Source organism: Strigops habroptila, chromosome 5, assembly GCF_004027225.2.
Source record: "Strigops habroptila isolate Jane chromosome 5, bStrHab1.2.pri, whole genome shotgun sequence".
Classification (NCBI taxonomy): domain Eukaryota; kingdom Metazoa; phylum Chordata; class Aves; order Psittaciformes; family Psittacidae; genus Strigops; species Strigops habroptila.
The window spans coordinates 12446130-12468779 of record NC_044281.2 but is presented as its reverse complement, the minus strand read 5'-3'; the positions used below and the strand labels follow the sequence as shown (position 1 = coordinate 12468779).

The 22650-nt window shown below is 43.9% G+C and overlaps 2 protein-coding genes and 1 pseudogene across 6 annotated transcripts; 2 read left to right on the top strand and 1 right to left on the bottom strand.

Annotated features, from left to right (window-relative positions):
* Window positions 1–751: 751 nt before the first annotated feature.
* Window positions 752–7089, bottom strand: NIF3L1 (NGG1 interacting factor 3 like 1). Of its 3 annotated transcripts, none has more exons than XM_030485620.1 (7): window positions 6722–7089; window positions 6140–6583; window positions 5337–5502; window positions 4760–4883; window positions 4328–4466; window positions 2851–2934; window positions 752–1893 (listed from the first exon to the last, which is right to left on the bottom strand). In XM_030485620.1, the coding sequence occupies exons 2-7, from the start codon at window positions 6573–6575 to the stop codon at window positions 1709–1711; spliced, it is 1134 nt and encodes a 377-aa protein (XP_030341480.1). In that variant the 5' UTR covers window positions 6576–6583; window positions 6722–7089; the 3' UTR covers window positions 752–1708. The 3 variants fall into 3 exon arrangements, with proteins under 3 accessions (XP_030341480.1, XP_030341479.1, XP_030341481.1); XM_030485619.1 differs by having other exon boundaries at window positions 6113–6583; window positions 6722–6813; XM_030485621.1 differs by having other exon boundaries at window positions 6485–6583; window positions 6722–6813.
* Window positions 6362–16091, top strand: PPIL3 (peptidylprolyl isomerase like 3). 3 transcript variants are annotated; one of them, XM_030485624.1, is made up of 9 exons: window positions 6362–6619; window positions 7735–7782; window positions 8484–8550; window positions 10916–10963; window positions 11694–11768; window positions 12608–12701; window positions 13382–13449; window positions 13913–14031; window positions 15696–16091. In XM_030485624.1, the coding sequence occupies exons 4-9, from the start codon at window positions 10961–10963 to the stop codon at window positions 15820–15822; spliced, it is 486 nt and encodes a 161-aa protein (XP_030341484.1). In that variant the 5' UTR covers window positions 6362–6619; window positions 7735–7782; window positions 8484–8550; window positions 10916–10960; the 3' UTR covers window positions 15823–16091. The 3 variants fall into 3 exon arrangements, with proteins under 3 accessions (XP_030341484.1, XP_030341485.1, XP_030341482.1); XM_030485625.1 differs by lacking the exons at window positions 6362–6619; window positions 8484–8550; window positions 10916–10963 and adding an exon at window positions 6903–6932; XM_030485622.1 differs by lacking the exons at window positions 6362–6619; window positions 7735–7782; window positions 8484–8550 and adding an exon at window positions 10287–10502.
* LOC115607869 overlaps window positions 13960–22650 on the top strand; it is an 11963-nt pseudogene continuing 3272 nt past the window's right edge.

Genomic DNA, 22650 nt, shown 5'->3' with positions numbered 1-22650 from the left:
GGAGGGTGGGGGGGAAGAAAGAGGGAAACCATGAAGTCCTTTGACTCTCCAGAGTTCCTATGAAACTCGGGATTTAATTTATATTTTGAGTACATATGGAAGATGCCACCTGATGTATTTGCACATAGTGATACTGTGGTGCATTTTCAGTGCAATTATATCTGGTTTTCTAGATGTGAAATTTACTTTAATGAAGCACTAGATCATCCTGAATTCAAAGTTACCTGCTAGCAGTTTTGGTAGACTACCAGCTGTCCATGCAGCCTTCCTCTTGGCCTGTAGAAGATACTATACATCTGCTAAGAGAAGGTGGAGGTTGAATCATTTTTTTTTGGCTGCTGCTGATTCTGTGACACAAGCATGCAAGCTAAAGAAAATTACTGTGAATTAATTCCTGTGGGGTTTGTGTTCAGAAGTATTTTATCCTGATTTCATGATGTTTCTGGACAATTACCCAATCTATGTATTAATTTTATGTCTGGAATTTTGTATAGGTACTAAGGTAATAGCATTGTAATGTCTTCTGTAGTAATACAGAACTGTTGGATTTGGAGGGATCACTTCTACAGTCCTTTACCTTGGGAAAGAAGAAATTTCTTCCCACTTCCTCCACTTAGTGAGAGGTCTTCCTGGTATTGATAAGAATGATGGCCTTTATATAGCCTCAGTAGCTTCAGATCATACTGGAGTCATCTTTTTCCCACTCACACTTCAGTGGAACGATGCACACACAGTTACGCAGTAAAGACATGGCTTGATGAGGCAGTTTTATTAACCAAAAAGGATGGTACCAAGATCTTTACAGACTTGCAATGGAAATATTTTCATTTTGTTTAAATACTCCTGTGGTATGCACATAATCCAGAGATGGTAAGGTGTGCAATTGGGAGATTTCTTTTTTTGTCTTAAAAAAAACCCCAAACAAATAGACCACAAGAAGAACCCCAACTTACAAAATAAAAACCAAGCTTATCTGTGGTGAAAATGCTACTTGTTCAGTTTCAGTAATGCTGTAATTAAGAGCCATAGTTATAGAAACTTTTAAAAAGAAAGTAACAAAAACACATTAATTTACATCTTTGTTAAGGAATTGAGTTTTAACCTTCCACAGTTTTTCAATTGAGAGTCCCTCTATTAAAAAGCCTTAAATCTGCATTAATGGTAGACTGTGCAATTGAATACTTGTACCAAATACCTGAATTGTGTTCTATATTTGCATGTGACTGGTGTCTTCATAAAACTGCTAATGCAAATGGGTGATCCACACCCTTTCATTAACTACTATCAATCAGATTTATTAGCTAAAATACCAGTGACTTGTACTGACATGATTCGACATAACTGCAGTAGGGTAGAATTGCTGTGTACGCTTAAGACTGGAGACAAGTCAGGTTTTTATATTTCACCCAAACCAATCCTAGAGTACCTTGTCATAAAATGTATCTAATCAGACTATGCAGTAACAGTAAATTTATTTAAGTGCAGCCCAGTAATTGAACCCAGTAATTAAATCAGCCTTCTGTAGTCCAAACCAAGCATTTATTTATCTGACAGATGACAAAATATATCCCAGACTCTAAGGGAACGTATAATACGATCATTCTGTACTGAACCAATTCAGAGCATCTTCGTTAAGCTTGCAGTTGGACAGGTCTGTGCAAGATACCAGGAAACTCCTGACTGAATTCTCTCCTTTTTTTTCCTTCCTTTATGCCACCTGGAGGGGATCTCTGTCTTTCTCAGACACAATTATGTTGACTTTGTTCTGTAGGTGGATAGCTAGCATGTCACGCAGCTCTGTCAAGAAGCCTCGCTCAGTGTTGCTGTGCTCACACAGAATAACACTTATCCCATTGGCAACTGCATCCAGAACATCATGGTGGGGCATCTCTCCTGCCATTTGGAGGAAGAAATGCCATGTACATCACTAACAGTACAGTTTAAGTAACCAGTATATGCAACGTATACAGAATCTCAGCTAGAAGCTGGGAAGATGTAACTGGGGATACAGCCCATAAAGGAGAATGCAACACCATCTGCTCAGTGTAAGAACACGGAACACTCCTGCTCTAGTGCCCCTTGAAGGACTTTCAGCTGATATCCCCCACATACAACTGAGACAAAACAACAGAAATTCCTTGCCCTCTTTGGATAGTGGTAGATTCTGCCATTTGGGCAGGAAAGAGTATGCAGAGTCGTCTGGAAGTGGACTGTCTGGATGACATGTAGGCTGCTGTGATGTGAGCACAGCAATTGGGAAGCCTTGCGAAGAAGTCTGAGGGTCAGCTCTCCAGGGCTGTGTGTTAAGGGGGAAATTGAGCATGCCTTACCAAAGAACTTATTTGAATTAAGTATTAAAGAATGCAAGGCAGCCTTCATGTTGTTGAGCAAGCTGTAGGGAGTAGCTGTCCCACTGTTGGAAAAGAGGATAATGGACTACATGTCCCTTTGGTCAGATATACTATGGGGTTCTTTTGCAAGACTCTGTAGACTACATTATATTCCATTTTCCATTAGAGAATTCTGTAAAGAACTGAGGAAATGCTTTGTATCTTGCCAAAGGAGAAACACACTGAAGGTTGCAACAGACTGCCATCAACACTGATTCTTGTGTTGAAATAATGCATGCATAGCAATGTTTTAATTCAAATAACCATCACTATGCCACACAGCCATCTGATCCACATTAAATCTACTTTAATGTTATTCTTTTATCGTTTCAATAACTGTTTCTCAATTATAACAGGTAATTATGTCCAAATCTTTCAACAGCCAGCCAACGCTTTTTTCCTTTCTTCTTTTCTAGTGACTATTTTTATAAAGGTAACAAAACAGCAAATAATCTTTCACCTGTGAGATAGAGGTCAGCTTCCATTCCCTTCAGGACACTGGTCCCAGAACCAGCACACAGAGCAGCTTTCTTCACTAGTGATTCTGCAGGATATAAGGTGCCACAGGTTAACAGTTTCCTTCGGTCCAGCTCTCACATCAGTATTGCTATTGATTGTTTCACAGTAACTACAACCTTGCTTTTAGAGTCAATGTAAATTTGTTGGAGAAGAAAGAAACACATCTGTCAGTTTGAAAGAGTCACAGGCCTCTAACATCTCTGATATTACAGCCAAATCCTCTGCGTGCTAAATAGATGTGTAGATTTTTTTTCTTTCTTTCAAGGGGTAGGAAGGTTTCCGGAGAACTACAGCACAGAGGCTGGCTGCTGGCTAGTTCTCTCCTACTGAGGTGTTATTTAGTGAGGTTTCTGAACCCTTTAATAGGCTGGTGCCCTTCCCAGGACTCTCATGTTCCACCATCATTAGTTTTCCAACTAAAGATGTCACTAAGGAAGGATTTTGCCTCTGAGATAACTGTTTCCTAACTTTTAGCTCTCAAAAGACCATCTCAGTCCAGGCTGAGAGCTGCTCCATGGCATTAAAAATTTGCCCATTTGCTATGCTTGATGATTTCAAGCTATTATATATGTGAAAATGCCAGGGAATTTAATTCTTCACATATATTACTTTCACTAGGGAGAAGGGGCACGGAACAGAGTTTTCAAATTCTATTAAGGTTGTACAGTACGTTGCCATGCAATTCCTGTTGATTGGAGTCATACCACTACAAACCCACACCATAATGAGAGGCTTCAAAATAGTTCAGGGGTTTTCTAGTGCAACTGATAGCACAGGAGTCTTCTAATAAGACTTCTCTCTTGTAAGTTACAAAGAGTTCTCAATAAATTTGCTCTCACAAATCCTAGTAGCTGTGCTCCTTGGAGATTAGGATAGGTAACTGGGATATGAGGATGCTTGCTCCCTGTTTACTAGTGACCCACTGTCTGAGCTAGGATAGTTCACCACCTTTGCCACTATTTCTCTTTCATCAAAGCGTGGATGGTTACACGTTCATTAGGGTACCATGAAGCGCATTACTATTTTAAGGTGCTTTGAAATTTAACATCCAGTCACAGAAGGGACAGTACAATGAAATGGTACGCATTTGTATCCGACATCCCAGGGGAAAAAAAAAATCTTAGTCATTTCACAATTAAAAAGGATGTCTCGTATTCAACTTGTGGTGTCCCTTCTTCGCAGTGACAACCAGCATAATCTAGAACTTCCAAGTAAGAAATACAGATGAAATTCTTTTTGTGTGATGGTATCATGTAACTATTAAAATGCTGTTTCTTGTCTTTTAACAGTGCTTCATACTACCTGGAAGTAAAACTACCCAAGGCAGCCGTATTTCACACACTCCTGCTCACACTCACACTCCTTGTCTTGCTGGAATACTAGTGCTAATGGACAGTCTTACTTGCAGGCCTGTTTACCTAGTGTCTTGCCCATTCCCACGGCTAAGCGGACGTGGGGTAATTTTAGGTGGCTTTTGATACGCTCAGTTATGTCCGACAAGGAGACTGGCTCACTCAGTGTGCACAGACGTCCCATTCCAGTATGGGGAAGAAGAGGCTGAAAAGAAATTAAAATCACTGTGAGAAAGCTGATGCCAGAAGTTCCCATCACTTTCCATGTTGTCCACAGATGAGTATCTTGGGCAGTCAAGAACACCTAGAACTTTGTATGCAGCGTGCTCAAATGTAACTTACTAACTACACCAGCTATGGAACTGAACTAGCATTAGTGCAGGCCACGCAGCTACTTTTATTGCTCTGGAATATGTGCGTGGCTTCAAATCCCCACAGGCTGGTATTTCAGAGTGCACAAGTAATACATTCACTGGAAGCAATATATTATTTTATTACCTTTTGTAATAAGAGAATCTCAGTCCTCTGATAAAGGTTGTTCTGGGACAGTAATGCCACCACCTCCAGCAGTGCTTTCTGAGAGCAGTTCAAACTGACTCTTGTTTGCTCCTCACCTTCAACCCTGAGGAAAGATATGGTTGGTGCTTGCTAAGAAACTAGATAGAATTTCAGCATCATATTAATATAAACCAAAGCTATTCTATCCCAGTGGCTGTTCTACCACAGAGAAATGAAAAAAGAAAGTGTTGTAATAGTCTAGCCCAGCCTAGTCTACTCTCCTGGAAGAAGCAGGTATGGGAATTTAACTCAACTGTCCTCTTCAAATTTCTTGTTAACGCTCATCTTTACCAGCTCTAATCTACATGATGCTACACTGAGTTGCTGTTACCATTTAGTAGCACACAGATTGATCAGAAACGGATCATTATCCCTTAAGTCTCTAGATCTGTTGCTGAAAAAAAATACAGCAGCAATGCACAAAGGAGCAAAGAGATTATGACAGTAAAATACAATTCCAGCAACTTACTGTTTCAAACAATGGAAAGAATACGACATTAAAGAGTGAAGCAGATACCTGGCAGGGAGAGTAGTGACACAGGAGATCTCTTGTATGGTTTTGATTTTGGACAGCACTGTGTCCAGATGCTCAGGGTTGTCTGTGCAGAATTCTACCCGGTGAGTGCCCTCAGCTGGACAGCTTGGTGCAGTTGATGGACGCAGCGGGACGGAAGTACAGGCACCTGAGAAAACAACAGAAGATTGCTGCCTTAGAAAGCTGGCCGAGTATCCTAACACCAATTCAGCACATACGCTAAAGAGATACAACAAAAAAGTGCAAGTTTTGCACAGGAATCCATTTTCCCTGATCAAAGCTGAGGACTTCCTGCCCGGTTGCCTCCATTAGGCACAATCTATTTTAAGTGCAAAGCAGTCGCTGGGATATAGAATTTGTCATTCTTAAGGCCATCCAATTTATCTTATGAACTGTACAAAAGCAAAATAGTTTCTGGTTTGTAAATCAGGCTGAAAAAGACAGAAATGTTTTCATTTATGAGCTACAATACAGGATAAAAATCTAAAAGAATTTCAGATACCCTAAGTCCTTTGCAAACAATGAGATCTTGCACTTTGTAAATTCAAGGTGGTGATTTAAAGTCAGTGGTCTAAACTTTGCAACCTAGATGGACAATAAATACGCTGCACCAGTTCCGACAACATTTAACAGTACAGTCATGCATCTGAAAAAGTCCTCTAGTGTACCTCTCCAAGGTATTCCCGTAAAAACTGGAAGAAAGGAAAGTGAGGAAAAGCCCCCACATACAACAGCATATACTGATTAATAATGTTAACCTGTTTGTTTGTTTAACAGAATCTCACCCAGTCCCTTTGCTAGCCAGTCATTGACTCCATGAGGTATGGCATCATACGATGTATGTGGAGAGTAAATTCCAATTCTGTGCTCCAGGGCTCGGACTACCAGCCGTTCCTTCCAGGTCTTCCACGTTACTCGCTTGAGTGGTGCGAACACAGGAGGGTGGTAAGAAAGAATAAGGTCTGCCTTCTTCTGCACCGCCTCTTCCATCACCTCCTCAGTGAGATCGTTGGTGAGGAAAAGAGTGTTCACAGTGTGGGGAGGACTCGGTTCCACCAGCAAGCCCACATTGTCCCAGCTTTCAGCCAGAGAGAGGGATGCAAAGCCATTCAGGGCTGAAACCAGCTCACCGAGATCCATGAGGGAGCGTGTGGGCAGGTGGCCCAAAGCACGGGTGCAGCGGAGAAGGCGGTGAAGCAGCTGTATGCGAGGCAGCAGCATGCAGCGATCTGCAGAGGGGGTAAAACCGGCAGCAATAAGCCCAGGTGACCCAGTGGCAGAAACCGCAGCGCCAAGAGCGTTTATGCTGCGACGGGGGGACCGCGGCCCGGCTTCCTCCAACCGCCGCCGCGACGCCCCGCACTCACCTCACGCCGCAGCAGGGCCCGGGCTGCGCGGTGGAGCCTGCGCTGGGGCCCGCCGCTTCCGCCGCGCCGGCGGGGTTGGGGGCGGCCTCTCCGCAGCGCCGGGCCGGGGGCGAGGTGCGGCGAGGGCGGCCGGAGCCTTCCTGCGTGCGTGAGGGGAGCTGGGGAGCCCCTTCCCGGCGGCGGGCGCTGCGTTGGGGTGCAGCCTCGGCAAGTTTGTTCGAGGCCTCCGTGTGGCCGGGCGAAGGTGAAGCGGGGGGGCGGTAGCAAAGGCCGAGCGGGCGACCCACGGCCTCCCGATAGGGTCGCTGGACGGTGGAGGAGCCGGACCCCGCCCCGCCCCGCGGCGATAAGCGCGGTGGGCGGGCAAGAGCGAAGGAGGTTGGGTTTGATGCTGCTGCTGCTGCTGGCGGGTCTCCCGGCTTCTGTGAGAGACAGGCCCCGCCAAGCCTAGGTCCAGACAGGGAGGGCAGCGTAGGGAGAGGAAATCAGCGTGCGGAGCTGTTGGTTCCTACATAACTGCTATTTGTTACCAGAATTCCAAGTGCTTTCTTTGGAAATCTTGCTGAGAGAACAGAAAGTTTGATGCTGTGCTTGTATGCAGCTATTTGTCTGTTGCAGGCACTCATCACTATCGGAAGGCGGCTCCAAATCACACTTCTATTTAGGGATTGGCATGTGGCTTTTAACTGTTCAGTCATTTAGAAAACCATCTTTGAGACAGCTGTGATTGCTTGGTATAAACATTCATCTTAGGAAAGCATGTCTTTTGCCCCCAGCCCTTTTCTTTAAGCTATTTTGTTCTACTCCTTTCTAGCTCTACGCTGTAGGATAGTGTAGAACTAAAATCGAATTCTAGTTACATGCTGTGTAGTTGCAAAACATTTATCTGCAGAGTTGCTTGAATGTAAAACTCTGTGCTGTAAAAACATAGAACCACACAGATGTTTTAGAATCCAAAAGAGCTGGGAACTGGTGGAAAAAACCCCAATTAATTTCCTATATTTTCTTGGCAGGAAACTGCTGTATGCAAATCTACCTGAGCTGTTTGATGAGCAGACATGGTGAGAACAATAACACTTTTTTATATTCTTGTTCTTTCTGAAATGGGCATCTCTTGGAAAGTGAGTATCTACTCTGCATCTCAGAGGATTGCACATTTTACTCTGATGCTGTGAAGAATTTCTAACAAAAAGGTTAGGTTTCCATTTCAGATTTGTAACAAGAAATTGTGGAAAGGGAAATAGGTCAGTTTACATCAGTATGAAATATAATTACACTTTTGGTTCTAAGATCCTACATTTTAATCCCACTTTGGCTAATCTTTGGTACTCTAGTTTGGCTTGTTTTACCACAGAAGCGTTATTCAAGTTACAAGCACGTATTATGCACCGCAAACTCATACCATACACTCAAGTACCATAAACTCAGGTTCCTTCTCTTGCTCTATTAACAAACTGCCCACTCCCAAGCTGTGAACTAACATTCCGGTAAACTTCTAGTGAAGGGATAAACCAGAATGTTTGAATAACAAACTGGGGTCTGTCTGTTTAAGGGAACGTGAGTATTTCAATTGCAACCGGCTGGACTGGGATGAAAACACTCGTGCTGGTCAACAGTTTAAAGGAAGCACAGTCTATAACAGCATCCCTGATAGCACGTACTCGTTTTGTTAATTTTTTGTTTGTTTGCTTGTGTTTCGTTTTTTTTTTAAATAGCTGAGTAATTTCACAACTTGTGTGACTGAGAGTTCTTTTCTTTGTAGATGAGGTTGTTGCTATTGTGGGTCAAGGTGCTTTTGGAAGAGTCGTGGAATGCATTGATCACAAAGCGTGAGTCCTTCATAGATGGAATTTTTCTTTCTTACTCTCACAGTGCCAAGAGAGCAGGGGTGGTAGTGAGGGGAGATCGTGAGGGGACAGGAGGAGCAGCCATGAGGGGAGATCATGAGGGGAGAGCAGGGGAGGTCATGAGGGGACAGGAGTGGAAGCCATGAGGGGAGGTCATGAGGGGAGAGGAGGAGCAGCCATGAGGGGTGAGGGGAGATTGTGAGGGGAGAGCAAGGGCAGCCATGAGGGGAGATTGTGAGGGGAGAGCAGGGGCAGCCATGAGGGGAGATTGTGAGGGGAGAGCAGGGGCGGCCATGCTTGGAGATCGTGAGAGGAGAGGTGGGGCAGTCGTGAGGAGAAATCATGAGGGGACAGAGGGGTTAGCCATGAGGAGCAATCATGAAGGGAGAGCAGGGATGGCTATGAAGGGAGATCATGAGGAGAGAGGTAGGGTGGCCATGGGGGGAGATCATGAGGGGAGTGGTGGGGTGGCCATGAGGGGAGATCATGAGGGGCGAGGCAGGGCAGTTGTGAGGGGACAGGAGTAGAAGCCATAAGGGGTGAGGGGAGATCGTGAGGGGAGAGGAGGGACGGCCACAAGGGGAGATCACGAGGGGTCAAGAGGAGAAGCCATGAGGGGTGAAGGGATTGTGAAGGGAGAGTAGGGGCGGCCATGAGGGGAGATCATGAGGGTGTTAGCCGAGAGAAGAACACATAACCACTCTAAGGAGGTTATATGTGGTGCTTTATTCCGAGGCCCCGGGAACCAGGGGTACCCACCCAAATCTGGTTCCCGGGGCCTCGGAATAAAGCACCACATATAACCTCCTTAGAGTGGTTATGTGTTCTTCTCTCGGCTAACAAGGGGAGAGGTGTGGCGGTTGTGAGGGGAGATCGTGAGGAGGCAGGAGGGGTGGCCTTGAGGGGAGATCATGACAGGAGAGCAGGCACAGCCATGAGGGGAGATCATGAGGGGAGAGGTGGGGTGGTTGTGAGGGGAGATCGTGGGGCGAGAGCAGGGGCAGCCATGGGGCGTGAGGGGCAGCCATGGGCTGTGAGATCTTGCAGGGAGATGAGGCGTGGCCATGAGGGGCAGGGGCAGCAGCTATATAGCGTGGGCCACTATGAGGAGGCAGATAAGGGGTGGCTGTGACTGGAGATCATGAGGGGCAGCCATGAGGGGAGATTAGTTTGCCCTTGGTGACATGGTTTACTGGTGGGCTTGACTGTCCTGGACTGACGGTTGAGCATGATGATCTTAAAGGTCTTTTCCAACCTAGTTGATTCTATGATTGTACGAATACAGGAGGGTGGTAAGAAAGAATAAGGTCTGCCTTCTTCTGCACCGCCTCTTCCATCACCTCCTCAGGGAGATCGTTGGTGAGGAAAAGAGTGTTCACAGTGTGGGGAGGACTCGGTTCCACCAGCAAGCCCACATTGTCCCAGCTTTCAGCCAGAGAGAGGGATGCAAAGCCATTCAGGGCTGAAACCAGCTCACCGAGATCCATGAGGGAGCGTGTGGGCAGGTGGCCCAAAGCACGGGTGCAGCGGAGAAGGCGGTGAAGCAGCTGTATGCGAGGCAGCAGCATGCAGCGATCTGCAGAGGGGGTAAAACCGGCAGGAATAAACCCAGTTGACCCAGTGGCAGAAACCGCAGCGCCAAGAGCGTTTATGCTGCGAACACCGCCCCACCGATGGGGAGATCGCGGTCCGGCCTCTTTCAACCGCCGCCGCGAGGCCCCGCCCTCGCCTCGCGTCGCAGCAGGGCCCGGGCTGCGCGGTGGAGCGTGCGCTGGGGCCCGCCGCTTCCGCCGCGCCGGCGGGGTTGACGGCGGCCTCTCTGCAGCGCCGTGCCGTGCCGTGCCGTGGGCTGCCAGAGCCTTCCTGCGTGCGTGAGGGGAGCCGGGGAGCACCTTCCTGGCGGCGGGCGCTGCATTGGGGTGCAGCCTCGGCAGGTTTGTGCGAGGCCTCCGTGTGGCCGGGCGAGGGTAAAGCGGCGGGGCGGCGGCGGAGGGCCGAGCGGGCGGCCGCTCTGCGGTGGGGATTGCGGGCGCTCCGCGGCCTCCCGACAGGGTCGCTCAGCTGTGAAGGAGCCGGGCCCCACGCCGCGGCGATGGGGCGGCGGGCGGGAGGGTGAGCGGGGCGAAGTTGAAGAATAGTGTATGCTATAGGGTAGTGTAGAACTAAAATAAATAGAATTCTAGTTGTGTGCTGCACACTTGCATAGTTGCAAAACCTTTATCCGCAGAGTTGCTTGAATGTAAAACTGTGTGCTGTAAAAACATAGAACCACACAGATGTTTCAGAATCCAAAAAGCTGGGAACTGGTGGAAAAAAACCCAACAAATTTCCTATATTTTCTTGGCAGGAAACTGCTGTATGCAAATTTACCTGAGCTGTTTGATGAGCAGACATGGTGAGAACAATAACACTTTTTTATATTCTCGTTTTTTCTGAAACGGTCATCTCTTGGAAAGTGAGTATCTACTCTGCATCTCAGAGGATTGCATGTTTTACTCTGATGCTGTGAAGAATTTTAACAAAAAGGTTAGGTTTCCATTTCAGACTTGTAACAAGAAATTGTGGAAAGGGAAATAGGTCATTTTACATCAGTATAAAATAAAATTACACTTTTGGTTCTAAGATCCTACATTTTAATCCCACTTTGGCTGATCTTTGGTACTCTAGTTGGGCTTTTATCACAGAAGCATTATTCAAGTTGCAAACACATATTCCTGCTTCAGTGTGTGTAACCTTCTGCACTTGCAGGCTTTCTAAAGTTGAGCGCATCAGGAAATAAAGATAAGACTGTGAGTTTTGATTCTTCAACTTGGCAACTGAGTGATGGAGTAGGTCCAGTTCACAAACAAACACTGTATCTCCGGAGTGTAACAGTGTGAAACAGAGCTTCTGCATTACCATAGCAAACTTGATTTGTCTTGAAACTAAATGAAGCCAAGTGCTTTCTGATGATTTCACTGGAAATGTGGAAGCTTTGTGACAGTAGCCTTGGCTGTGGCCAAATCCTGAGACAATGGTTATACGCAGTGGGAACTTGGTTGTATTCTTGGTGGGACTGGGGAATGAAACTGAGCCTGTTAGTATTTTGTTGCTGATTTAATTATTACTTTCTGCCTTTTGCTCAGGCTGTCACGCTGCATACTGATGTAGGAGATATTAAACTGGAACTATTCTGTGAGCGTACACCAAAGACTTGCGAAGTAAGTTGAGTAACAGGAGCAGGATTGCCTGGTGCTGAAACAAAGCAGTAGAAATAGCAAACCCTGTAAAGGAGGAGAAATGGCTTTTGCAGTTCATCTTTTCACGTACTGGAATAGAATCATAGAATGGTTAGGTTTGAACGGGACCTTAAAGATCATCTAGTTGCAGCTCCTAACATTTTAAGCTGCTACAGTGCCTATTCCACTCATGGAACTGTGCACTGTGTCCTACTGCCTAGAGTTTTGCTGCCTGTTTCTCACCAGATAACGCTTAGCTAAGGGCCCCTGTTCTCCAGGCATCTCCCAAAGCATCCTTTGTCTTTAACGGGAAGTATGGCACGTGGCCTGGGATTCCCAATTTTCCCTGGGTTTGCTCTCACACAGATTTGGTAACACTTTAAAAGTGAGAACTGCTTCGCAGTTTGTCAGAGACCCCAGGTTTTCCTTTCTGTGATAAACTTAACCTGAAGATGAAATAAGTTTAACTAACTAACTAACAAAGCTGAGGCATGAACTTATTGATTACAAAATTAGATTTACAAAATAAACATGTTGGATGAAAGTGATACTTCTGAGCATGTCTGGGGCTTCTTGTTTGTTCCTCAAGTCAGGCAACCTTCTGCTGTCAGGTTAAATCCTTTGATCTGTGACATTGTCAAAAGAGCATATCAGCTGTAATTTGGTTATGACTGTTCTGTGGCAATACTCTCTGGAATCCACGTGGTCACAGTGCAAAGCAGAGGCAAAAGGGTTGCTCTTGGTCTGGCCAATGCTGTCATTTTAGTAAGAGGATACTATTTCTGCATTGTTTGTTAATAGATTTTGTTTCATTTCTTTAGAATTTCCTGGCTCTTTGTGCTAGTAACTACTACAATGGATGCATATTTCACCGGAATATAAAGGGATTCATGGTTCAGACTGGGGATCCATTAGGTAAATTCTTCTGTCCGGTTCTCTCCATAGAAAAAGATACATAAAAAGAAAATGTAAGTCTAAAAAAAAAAAAAAAGTAATTATAACTATATATATTAAAACCATCAATAAATTAAAACTAAAATATAAGAATTATTGTATTGTTGATGGAGGTATTTCTGATGAGATTAGCTTTCTGTGGTGAGCCAGAAATGAGACAGAGCAGCTGTGGCACTATTTCTAAATAATTGTGCAGTAGTAAAGCATTCTACAAACTTTAGTTTATCCAGGTGTTTCCACTCAGTGTGATGGTTCTGACTTGCCAGCTGTTGAACAGGTAGCAGTTGCTACTGTGGTTTCTTGGGTTTCTTCCCAAAAGGCTACACTGCCCCTAAAGCATTTGGGGAAAATGTGCTAAAGAGTGTCAGCTGTTTGGAAGAAAATCTGGTTCAACTGTGTATCTGTTTGTAATAACACTGAATTAAATTTGAGGCTACATCAGTGGTTGGTTCTGCTTCTTAATAGGTGTTCCTTCTGTTTTGTCAGTGCTCTGTATCAAGACATGAGAATCCAAGCTGTTCCTCAAATGAATTACAGGCTATCTCGGGTCTTTGTTGTAAAATATTGTAAAATAACAGTACCTAATTTCTGGATTTTTCAGTCTGAAAATACAGTAATCTATTTTGGTGCTTCTTTGTCAGGCACTGGGAAAGGCGGTAACAGCATCTGGGGCAAGAAGTTTGAAGACGAATTCAGTGAATACCTAAAGGTATTTCTTGCTCTCAATATGCAGTTATGTTTTGATACAAATTTTCTTTACAGGTTGGAGAACGATCAGCATTGTGTTGTGCTGTATTAAATGCCTCTTGTAATTGTAAAGCAAAGTCTAATCCTGCAATAAAGGGATAGAAAGCTTGTTATTAAAATAGGAACAGACATTTCTGTACTTGGCAAGTTAGATTTGAGGGGTTTCATCACTGAGAACAGAAGAAGAAAGAACTTGTGACAAAGTATTTTTCATACACTGAAGGCAAGGAAGTGATTTTTCTTTGTAAGAGGTTTTGAGGAGTGAGATGTGGACCGTGATGGAATATCTTAGCAACCAAGATATGATTTTACCATGGTTTTAATGATGGTATTAAGGCAGAGTACTAATTCACAGAGCACTTTGTACACATTACACACCTGTGAAAGCAGGACTTGTTTCATGTGGAGTTTTTCCCCTCTTTCAGCACAGTGTCCGTGGGGTGGTTTCAATGGCAAACAATGGTCCAAATACCAATGGATCGCAGTTCTTCATCACTTACGGCAAGCAACCGCACCTCGACATGAAGTACACTGTGTTTGGCAAGTAAGTGACCCAGCTGCTTGCCTCCTCGCCATAGTGATCTGTGATGGATCTGAATATTTCAGGGCACATGCAATGCAAATTTGGAAGCTTCTGGTTCTAAAATCTTTAAAATATTGGATGTGTACATGTAAATGTATGCTCTTTCACTGTCACCAGAATTAGTTGCTCTAAAATGCTGTACCCTTTTTCTTAGAAGTAGGGAATTCAGTGGGAAGAGGTGTATTAAAAATTACCTCAGGAATGGAGCTTCCCCCCTGCCACACACACACACAGAGTTATTCCAGTGTGCCTTTTCATCCGTGCCCGTATGGATGCAGCCTGATTTTAAGCCAACTCCAGAACAACTGGCTACACAGTTGTAGAGTTTACCCAGAAGCAAGAAAGAATCCGATTTGGGACTGGATCTGAGGGGTGAGGGTGGTAGTGATACGGTTTAGGTGGAACTTCCTGTTGGTCAGATTAAGACTTATGGAACTGACAGTGTGTAAACTCAGGTGAGGTTAAGGTGCATCATTATTTTAAAACCTGCAGACCTTTTAATGATGTTAATGGACACTACTGATAATGTATCATCCTTAAAGCAACTGTTTGAGTCTTTCAGATACTGGTTTTTGTATCTCAGAATCATGGTGATGTCTTTTCTTTTGCTTGTTGGTAAAAACTCTCTAGTGTACAAGTGAATCTGCTGAGGAAAAAGTTGCCTTTATTAAATAAATTTAAATATTCAAAGGAAACTACTGCAATGCAAAAATACTATTTTCAGCCACTTGCTTATTGACATTTAAGTGTTGCTTTTTCTTTAAATTTCTGAGTTTGTTTAGAAGTGTAATTGAAGGTAGGTTTTTTTTAGACATCTTTCTTAGAAAAGAGTAGCAGCTCTGACAGATGAACTTTGCCAGATGAACTGCCAGTGGCAGTTCGAAATACTCCTGCCCCAGTTGCAGTACCAGCAGAACAGCATATGTGTCCCTGTTGGTCCACAGTCCAGCATCCTAGATTCAAAGAGGTGATGCATCTGAGTGAATTGAACTGTGAGCAGCACATGTTTTCTACCCATTCCTTACTGGGGGGATAAAACCTGCCAAGATTTACCAGAGCTTTTTAGACAAAAAATCAGGAGGTATATTAGAACAACCTCTCTTGCCACTTCTGCAGCCGGAGAAGGAAATCTGAAGGCATAAACCTGTTTGTGTCATTAGATTTACACAGTTGTTAATGATTCTGTCCAATCTTGTCTTTGAGTCGTAAGGTTAGAAATGATAATCTCACATTCAGAAATTGATTTTCCAGCCACAGGATTTTAGAAATTCAGAGTGAGGTTTGGTATGGCCGGCATCTTGCTGCTATTTAAGCCTATACTATGATAGATCAGTCCTGCCTGCTGGGAAGTGCAGCCAGGGTCTTTACACAGCTACGGCTGGTATAAAATGTGATGATACTGTCAGGTCAGTGGGAATTATTTGTATAGAATCTGTCATGGATGCTTACTATTTCTTTTGAAAAGACATGTGCCGTATGTAATGTATTGGCTGTGTTATTTGTACCATTTGCTTCTGAAGTCCTTGCCCTAGGACACTTAACTGTAAAGCGCTTTGAGATATCTCAATTGTGAAATTTAAATCATTAATAGAAGGTGATTCTTGGCACTTCTGCTCTTCTTCCAGAGTTATTGATGGCTTGGAGACCCTGGATGAGCTGGAGAAGCTGCCTGTGAATGAGAAAACCTACAGACCTCTTAATGATGTTCGCATTAAAGACATTACAATTCATGCCAACCCTTTTGCTTTGTAGCCGCAGAGTGCCTTGACACATTCTGTAGGGACAGATCAGATTGACTGCTGGATTATGGGGTTTAAAGTATCTTTCAAAAGGGTAACCTGAGATGGATCATACCTTTGCTCATTGAATGCAGGATTTTCAGGAGCTGTGACATTGTTTAGGAGTTGTCACAGAGGAGTCTTGTGTTTTAGAAGCCAGTTTTTCCAGAGTATCTTCCAGGACTTTGATTTTTAAACATTGCTTTTTCTACTTGTAAAATAAAAAAAGATGTGAAAAGATAACTTTTTTTGCAAATCTTTTTCTGCCTTACTGTGTTGAAACAATATCCTTTGCTACAATTTCATGCTAATGGTTTTCTGACCCTTTCTCGTGTAAATTCTAACTTTCCTTCCTTTGTTGGTGTTTAGAAAAGTGAGTAAGAGATGCTGTTTTTTCCCCTAGGTGAGAGCAGTGCTGTAGGTAGATGAAACCCTTCTCTCCTAGGGGATTGAAGACCATGTTTAGAGAAGTGCTTGCTCTTGTCCTGCTGCGTTGAAATGGTAACCTCTTCAGCCTCCCGAAAGTGTGGGTTGGAAACAGTCATTTCTGCCTCTGGCACGATGCTTTTGGTATGAAAGAGTGTTTGCATCTGTACACAGCTGTTGATTGAAACCAGGTGAGCATGGGTTTACTGTAACTTGTTTTACATCACTTTATAGCACAAACAACAGGGAGTGAACACAACAGAAGAGTAGTGACAAAAAGACTGTGGTCAGGCTTCTAATCAAAAATATCCAGATAGACCTAAAATCATAAAAGATACCTTTGGCCAAGATGATGTTGAACAAATGAGAGCTGTTGTTTGGTCTTCTTTGAGACCAGATGTTGTTGGACTCAAATGATTCTGCAAGAAGGTACCGAGATACTTGGACTGTTGACTGGTCAGGAAGAAAAAATGCATGTGTACATATGTGGGGGGGTGTGTATATTGCTGATCCTGTGTTCAAGGCAGTACAGTAAGCATAAACTGACTTAAGCAGGGAAAAGAGTGTGATTTGTAGACATCAGAAAGGCAGTTCTGCACCTTGGGCATACTGGGAAAAGCCATGTTCTACTCTTCCTTGTAGATTTAAAAAGCGTGTTTTGGCATCACTTTGTTTTTGTAAAGCAGGAAAAAATCAACTAATTTCCACAGAGGTTCACTCTCTGACTCTATAATATGTGAAGGTGAGAGGGTATATTTGTAGTTCAACTGTGTGTGGCCAGGGGATAGTACCTACAGTTCTGCATCCAACTCCTGCCATTCTTCCCCTAGATCCTCTTTGGCCTCAGACAACATCACTTGGCAAAGTCCATTCTCATATATATGCATTGTAATCCTTGGGAGGTCCAGGTCAAGCTGACTTGCAGTCTGCTTCAGACCACTATATCTCATTTGAGACTTTGCTTCCTAAAATAAAGAGGAGAAATGACTTGCAAGAGAAAGGCAAAGGCGTGCCAGGTGCGGGTTACTGAGGCATGAATGAGCAGAGTTAATCAGTACTCTGTCTCTGGGGCAAAGTTTCTGTATTCCTTAGGGAGTGTTGCTTAAAGCTTCTAGCCCTTGCTCCTGACTTAATACATTTTACTCTAATGCTTCAGTCAGTCAGGTAAAGGATTTAATTATTTTAGCTGTGTGCTCTTTCTGTCTTCTCCATATAACCAGTGGTAATAGCAAGTGGACAGAAGCATGCAACTGCATGTTTGACTGACAATACTGTCATGCAGGAGGAATGACATACTGGAAACTTGCCTGTGGTGCAAAGGAACCAATAATTTTAAATGCTGACATCTAGCACTGAACTGGAAACAATTTCAGATCTTGTTTTTTGGTTTTCTTCTTTTTATTTATTCCACACACCGCCCCCCCCCCCCCCCCCAAGAAGGCGGCTGTTCTATAGAATGTGTGAAATGCAGGGACACCAAGCAGTTGGCTCTCTGGAAGATAAATTTAGATCCTTTCTTTCTTATGTAAAGCTGTGTATTGAAAGGAGAGTGAGTTTATGGGATGGGATTACATACTAACTTCCAAAAATTGTATTATGTTCTCCCTGAGAACCTGGAATACAACAGGAAAATGAATGGTGGGCTTGGTCCTTTGCACTTGTTGGAGAGAAAGCAAGACAGAGAGCAGAAAGTAGCCCAGCTGTGGAAGTGTGTGTCTTTGTGGGCAGTTGCTGGGTATGGCATACTCGCAGTTTAGTTCTTGCACCATCTGCTGTCGTGTCACCAGCTGTTAGGGCTTTTGTGATGTGTATAATCCTTTAAATAGCAAAAATGTTGCAGACGGGCCTGTTCTTGTTGCTGTTGGCTTGTGCTTTATAAACTCCTGTTTACTTCCATCAGTCTGGTCCTTTCTCACAAACACTAGAGCCACCAAGTGGGCTCTGTTGAAATAAATCTACCCAGGCAAACAGAATTATGTACATTAACAGAGCAGTCTTACATTAGAACTGAGATGGAGGGTCTCATCATGTGTATTCTAAATTGTCTCTGACCTTTGCTGGCATTCAGAAAACAGTAGGTTAAGTTGGTGTTAGAAGTCTGTCGTGTTGGGAGCAGTGCTTAGACCAGGCTGGAGAGCAACAGACAAAAAACTAGCGGTGCGTTATCTATGGAGAGTGACAAACTTGCATGTGTCATGTACATGCTGTGTGTTGATCACACCAGGTCAGTTGGGGAAATAAAAAAAATACAAAGAGCGAGGAGGGTCATTTATCAGAGGTAGAATTGTTTCAGAAGGTTTAGCCCTTCCCAGATTAAAAAAATCATCATTCCCTAAAGGGAACTGATGTGAATAAGCTATTGTAGTGCTTCAGGACTGTTTCATCCTCAGATGTTCTTCTTCCACCTCCATGAGATGGCACTTGAGATGTTTAATTGTTTGATGTGGATTTGGAGGACCCAGTTTCTGGTGTAATGCTTGGTTAGCTCTGCTGAGGTGATGGTTGAAGACGGCAGATGGGCTCAAAAGCTCCTTCTGAGAGAGGTGGTGGGGAGAGGGTTGCAGCAAGGGAAGGTGAGAGGGGTGGTTGGGACTGGTGTGTGTGCAGTAATTGTGAGCAGCAGAGGAACCGTGGGTTAGTTTTGTGGGAGGCTGGGGCTGATGGGTTTGTTTTCATTCTGTGGGAATAGAGGACTGATGTGTCCGCTTACTTGAGCTCTATTTGGTGTGCAGGTATGGGAGGCCCACAGCTGAGGCAGGGCCTGACTGGGGGATGGAGTGTCGCAGCACGGCCCCGCACTGCGCCCTCTTCAGTGGCATCACAATCTTTGCTTTGTGATGCGCTCCGCCATCTGAGGCGCACCGCACCAAGTGTTTCTGGGGGTCAGCAGTTGAGACTTGGAGCTCGGCAGTGGCTGAAGGCGAGAGGAGAGGAGAGGCAGTACGGAATGGGGAACTGGTTAGGAAGGCAAGAGGAGAGCCAAACTGGAAGGCAAGAGGTAAGGCAGTGTGGAAGGCAAGAGGGGAGCTGGTGCAGTTGGGAAGAGATGAGAGGCAACGCGGAAGGCAAAAGCGGAGTAGATGCAGAATGCCAGTGGGGACTGGGTGTGGAAGGCAAGACAGTAACAGTGTAGCTGTGCAGCATCGCTGTGGCTGCTGCCGACCTGAGGTGCAGCGTGTAATCTGGGAGCGGTTTATGGTGTAAAGTGAAATAGGAAACACTTGGTGACGTATTTGCCTTTTCCTCTTCAAGTGCCGTAACTCAGAGGTAACCTAAGTTTTACCATCTTTGTGATTTAGCTTTAGGAATTCTCCGGGAACCTCTAGAAAGAAGCATGGTGAAAGCTTATGACAAGTTCCTTGAAGCCTTTAAAAGCACCCTGGGCAATGTTTGTATGTAGACGGGAGCCTGCCTTTTTCCTAGCACACGTGCCCTGGTGTACCTGAGCAGCTTAGCAGAGGAAAAATACAGTCTTAATTATAGTGTTAATTTGATAATTAATGGCTTTGAAAATAAACTGTTTGTCTATGGGATGTAATTGAAAGAGCAAAATATCTTTGTTACAGACACAACATTCTGGGCAAACTAATGATCCTGATGGGGCTAAAAAAGAAAGTCCGGATCACAAAAGAAGTGACGGTCGTCGCAAGAGGAAGAGATCAGGAAGTGGTGCACAGCAGAGCAAGTACTGCAAACTTGCTCTTTCTAAACTTCCTCTCAGGTATTTAGCTTGTTGACTTCTGATATCAGCAAGCATGTGTTTGAAGATATTATTACTCCCATGAGCTCATCTGAAATGTGGGCTATTTCAAGAAGAGAGGTGTTTTAGGGTTTAAAACAAAAAGCTGTCTTGATAGGGGTGCTAGGGTTATTTTAATTATTTCATCCTTTGTTTGTAGCGTCTCTTCAGAAATGAGACAGTCGTGAACAGCATGATGTTGAAAAAAGTGTGGACAACACACAAGATGCTACCACCTCTCAGCACCATCATTCACAGGTGCTGTGACCAGTTTTAGGATTTTTTTTTTTTATTTTAAGAAGATAGGGTGGTAGTGTGGGGGTTTGGGGAATTCTGTCAATGATATTAATAGTTTATTCCTTTAGCTAGTATTAGTAGATTATTCTTTCAGCTAGGATTTTATTTGCTTCAGTTGAAAGTGTACATTTGTAGCTAAGCTTGTGATACCACGCAACCTAGTCCTGCTCTTTGTTTATTGGCTCTATTTGAGCAGATTAATGAATAATAACCATCCATTGGAATACTTGAAATAGAGGCATCACTTCCATGCCTTCACAATTTTTATTATGACAAGCGTTTATTTCAGCCCTACCCAAAAATCCAAGCACAAGCTTTTAAACTTCCTTTTGACTTAAGTATGAGTGCCTGAGTATCTCCCTGCTGAATGAATTTCGTACTCTGATGTGAATTCACTTGGGCTTATGTATTTTTCTGGATGATCTTGGTGCTGTTCCAGATGCATCCTCGAAGGAAAACAGCCAGGAGTGCATGGGATGATGTGAACAGCCACCTGATTTGTCAGAGGGGAGACATACTAAGTGCAAGATCTATAGAATATTTGTAAAAGTTTTTATTAACTTTTCAGATAGAATAAGTTCTTTTAGAATAAGATGTGAGGGGGCTTTGGAAGTCTTCTTCTGCCTTAACTTCTATTGTTTAAGGGTGGGGATTGTTCTTTTTCTGTAGGACTTCATGTATTTCTTTTTTCTTTTTCCCTCCTCCCAAACAGTAGTAAATGAAGTTAATGAACCTACGAGAATGAGATCCCTGTAAACGTGCCTTGATGAGAATTGTCCACTACCATCTCTCAAACGACATATTTACAGTTTAAAGGAAGCACAGTCTATAATAGCATCAGTAATAGCACTTAAGTCTTTTTGTTAATTTTGTTTGCTTGTATTTGTGGGTTTTTTTAAATACCTGAGTAATTTCACAACTTCTGTGACTGAGTGTTCTTTATAGATGAGGTTGTTGCTATTTTGAGTGAAGGTGCTTTTGGAAGTCATGGAATGCATTGATCACGAAGAGTGAGTATTTAATACAAGTAATTTTTCTTACTCTCACAGTGTAGTTCATGAAGTGCTTTCTCATCATCCCAGGTTTTATATCTTTGCCTCCTCTTATGCTGCTCTGTGTGTACTTCCTTAAGGCTGCTGCTGCAGTTCCCAAACACAAGTGTCTGTTAGTACATCATGCTAAAACCAGAGCCTTGACAGGAGGGTTGGGCAGGACCCCCCCCCGACAGGGGATGAGGCGATGGGTGCTCCAGCCTGGGAGAGGTCAAGGGCTGGCAGGGGGTGGCATGGACAATGTGGGATGAAGCTGAAGCCCCAGCACGGAGCAGTCCCGGGGCCTGCACCGCGCACCCCAGGTCTGTGTAATAAGCAAGGTCTTGGATTTGGGGTCTAACAGTATTTTGTAAATCAAGAATCTGTTTCGTGTTTGATGGCAGTTTTGCCATGTGCAGAGTATGAAACTAGATTGTCTTTCTAGTGGCTGTAGAAGGCATTTGATCCCTCAGTTACTTCTTCTCTACTAAACCAACAGGAGGCGGTGTGTCATTTTTGACCGACAGTCCTGTTAGGCTGCAAGATGTGGAAGTTTCCCCGATAGCAGCCCAGCATATATAAATACAAAGGGGAGATAAATGGGGCTTTTAACCTTTAAGAATAAGACAGATATATCAAGTATGTTTTCAGCATTGAAAGATTAAATTTTAGTTCTGTTTGTGCACAGATGAGCCCTGGTTATATTGTCAGTATGTACTGAAAGAAAAATATCTTTTCTGATAAGGCTGTCATTGCTGTAAATGTCTATGGTGCTAATTACTGAATTTCATCCTAGAATTATGGAAATGGTTTGGGTTGGAAGGGACCTTAAAGATCACCTCATTCCAACTATATTCTCACTTGAAACTCCTCATTGTTCTAACAACTGTTAAAACCTGTCTTTTCAGGGGTGGCAGATGTTGCTGTGAAAACAGTAAGAAATGTTGAAGAAATAGAAGTACTGCAATATTTAAATGCATCAGATCCCAGCAATAAGTACACAAAGCCACCTGCGCTTTGTTCTGCTTTTAGATTTCTGCAACGCCACCTTCTACAAGATATGTTGTTACACACCCTCCTGCTGCAACTCATGCGTTTTCCTGCTTTTGTAGTCACTGTGTCCAGATGCTGCAGTGGTTTGAGTACCACGGTCATGTCTGCATTGTTTTTGAGCTACTGGGGCTCAGCACCTTTGACTTTATGAAAGAGCCTGGCTTTCAGCCATTGAGCATGGACCGCATCAGACAGGTGCTGTACCAGCTTTGCCAATCTGTGAACTGTAAGTATGTTTCCTTTCTGCTTTATCTGT

Excerpts from the sequence above, each read along its gene's own strand:
- NIF3L1 (XM_030485619.1), bottom strand. The coding sequence starts at position 6,575 with ATGCTGCTGCCTCGCATACAGCTGCTTCACCGCCTTCTCCGCTGCACC. Across the intron at positions 4,884-5,336 it reads GTCACTACTCTCCCTGCCAG|GGTTGAAGGTGAGGAGCAAA; the intron begins GTATCTGCTTCA and ends ATCTTTCCTCAG. Across the intron at positions 2,935-4,327 it reads GGGAATGGGCAAGACACTAG|AATCACTAGTGAAGAAAGCT; the intron begins GTAAACAGGCCT and ends TATATCCTGCAG.
- PPIL3 (XM_030485624.1), top strand. Across the intron at positions 11,769-12,607 it reads GTACACCAAAGACTTGCGAA|AATTTCCTGGCTCTTTGTGC; the intron begins GTAAGTTGAGTA and ends TCATTTCTTTAG. Across the intron at positions 13,450-13,912 it reads AATTCAGTGAATACCTAAAG|CACAGTGTCCGTGGGGTGGT; the intron begins GTATTTCTTGCT and ends CCCCTCTTTCAG.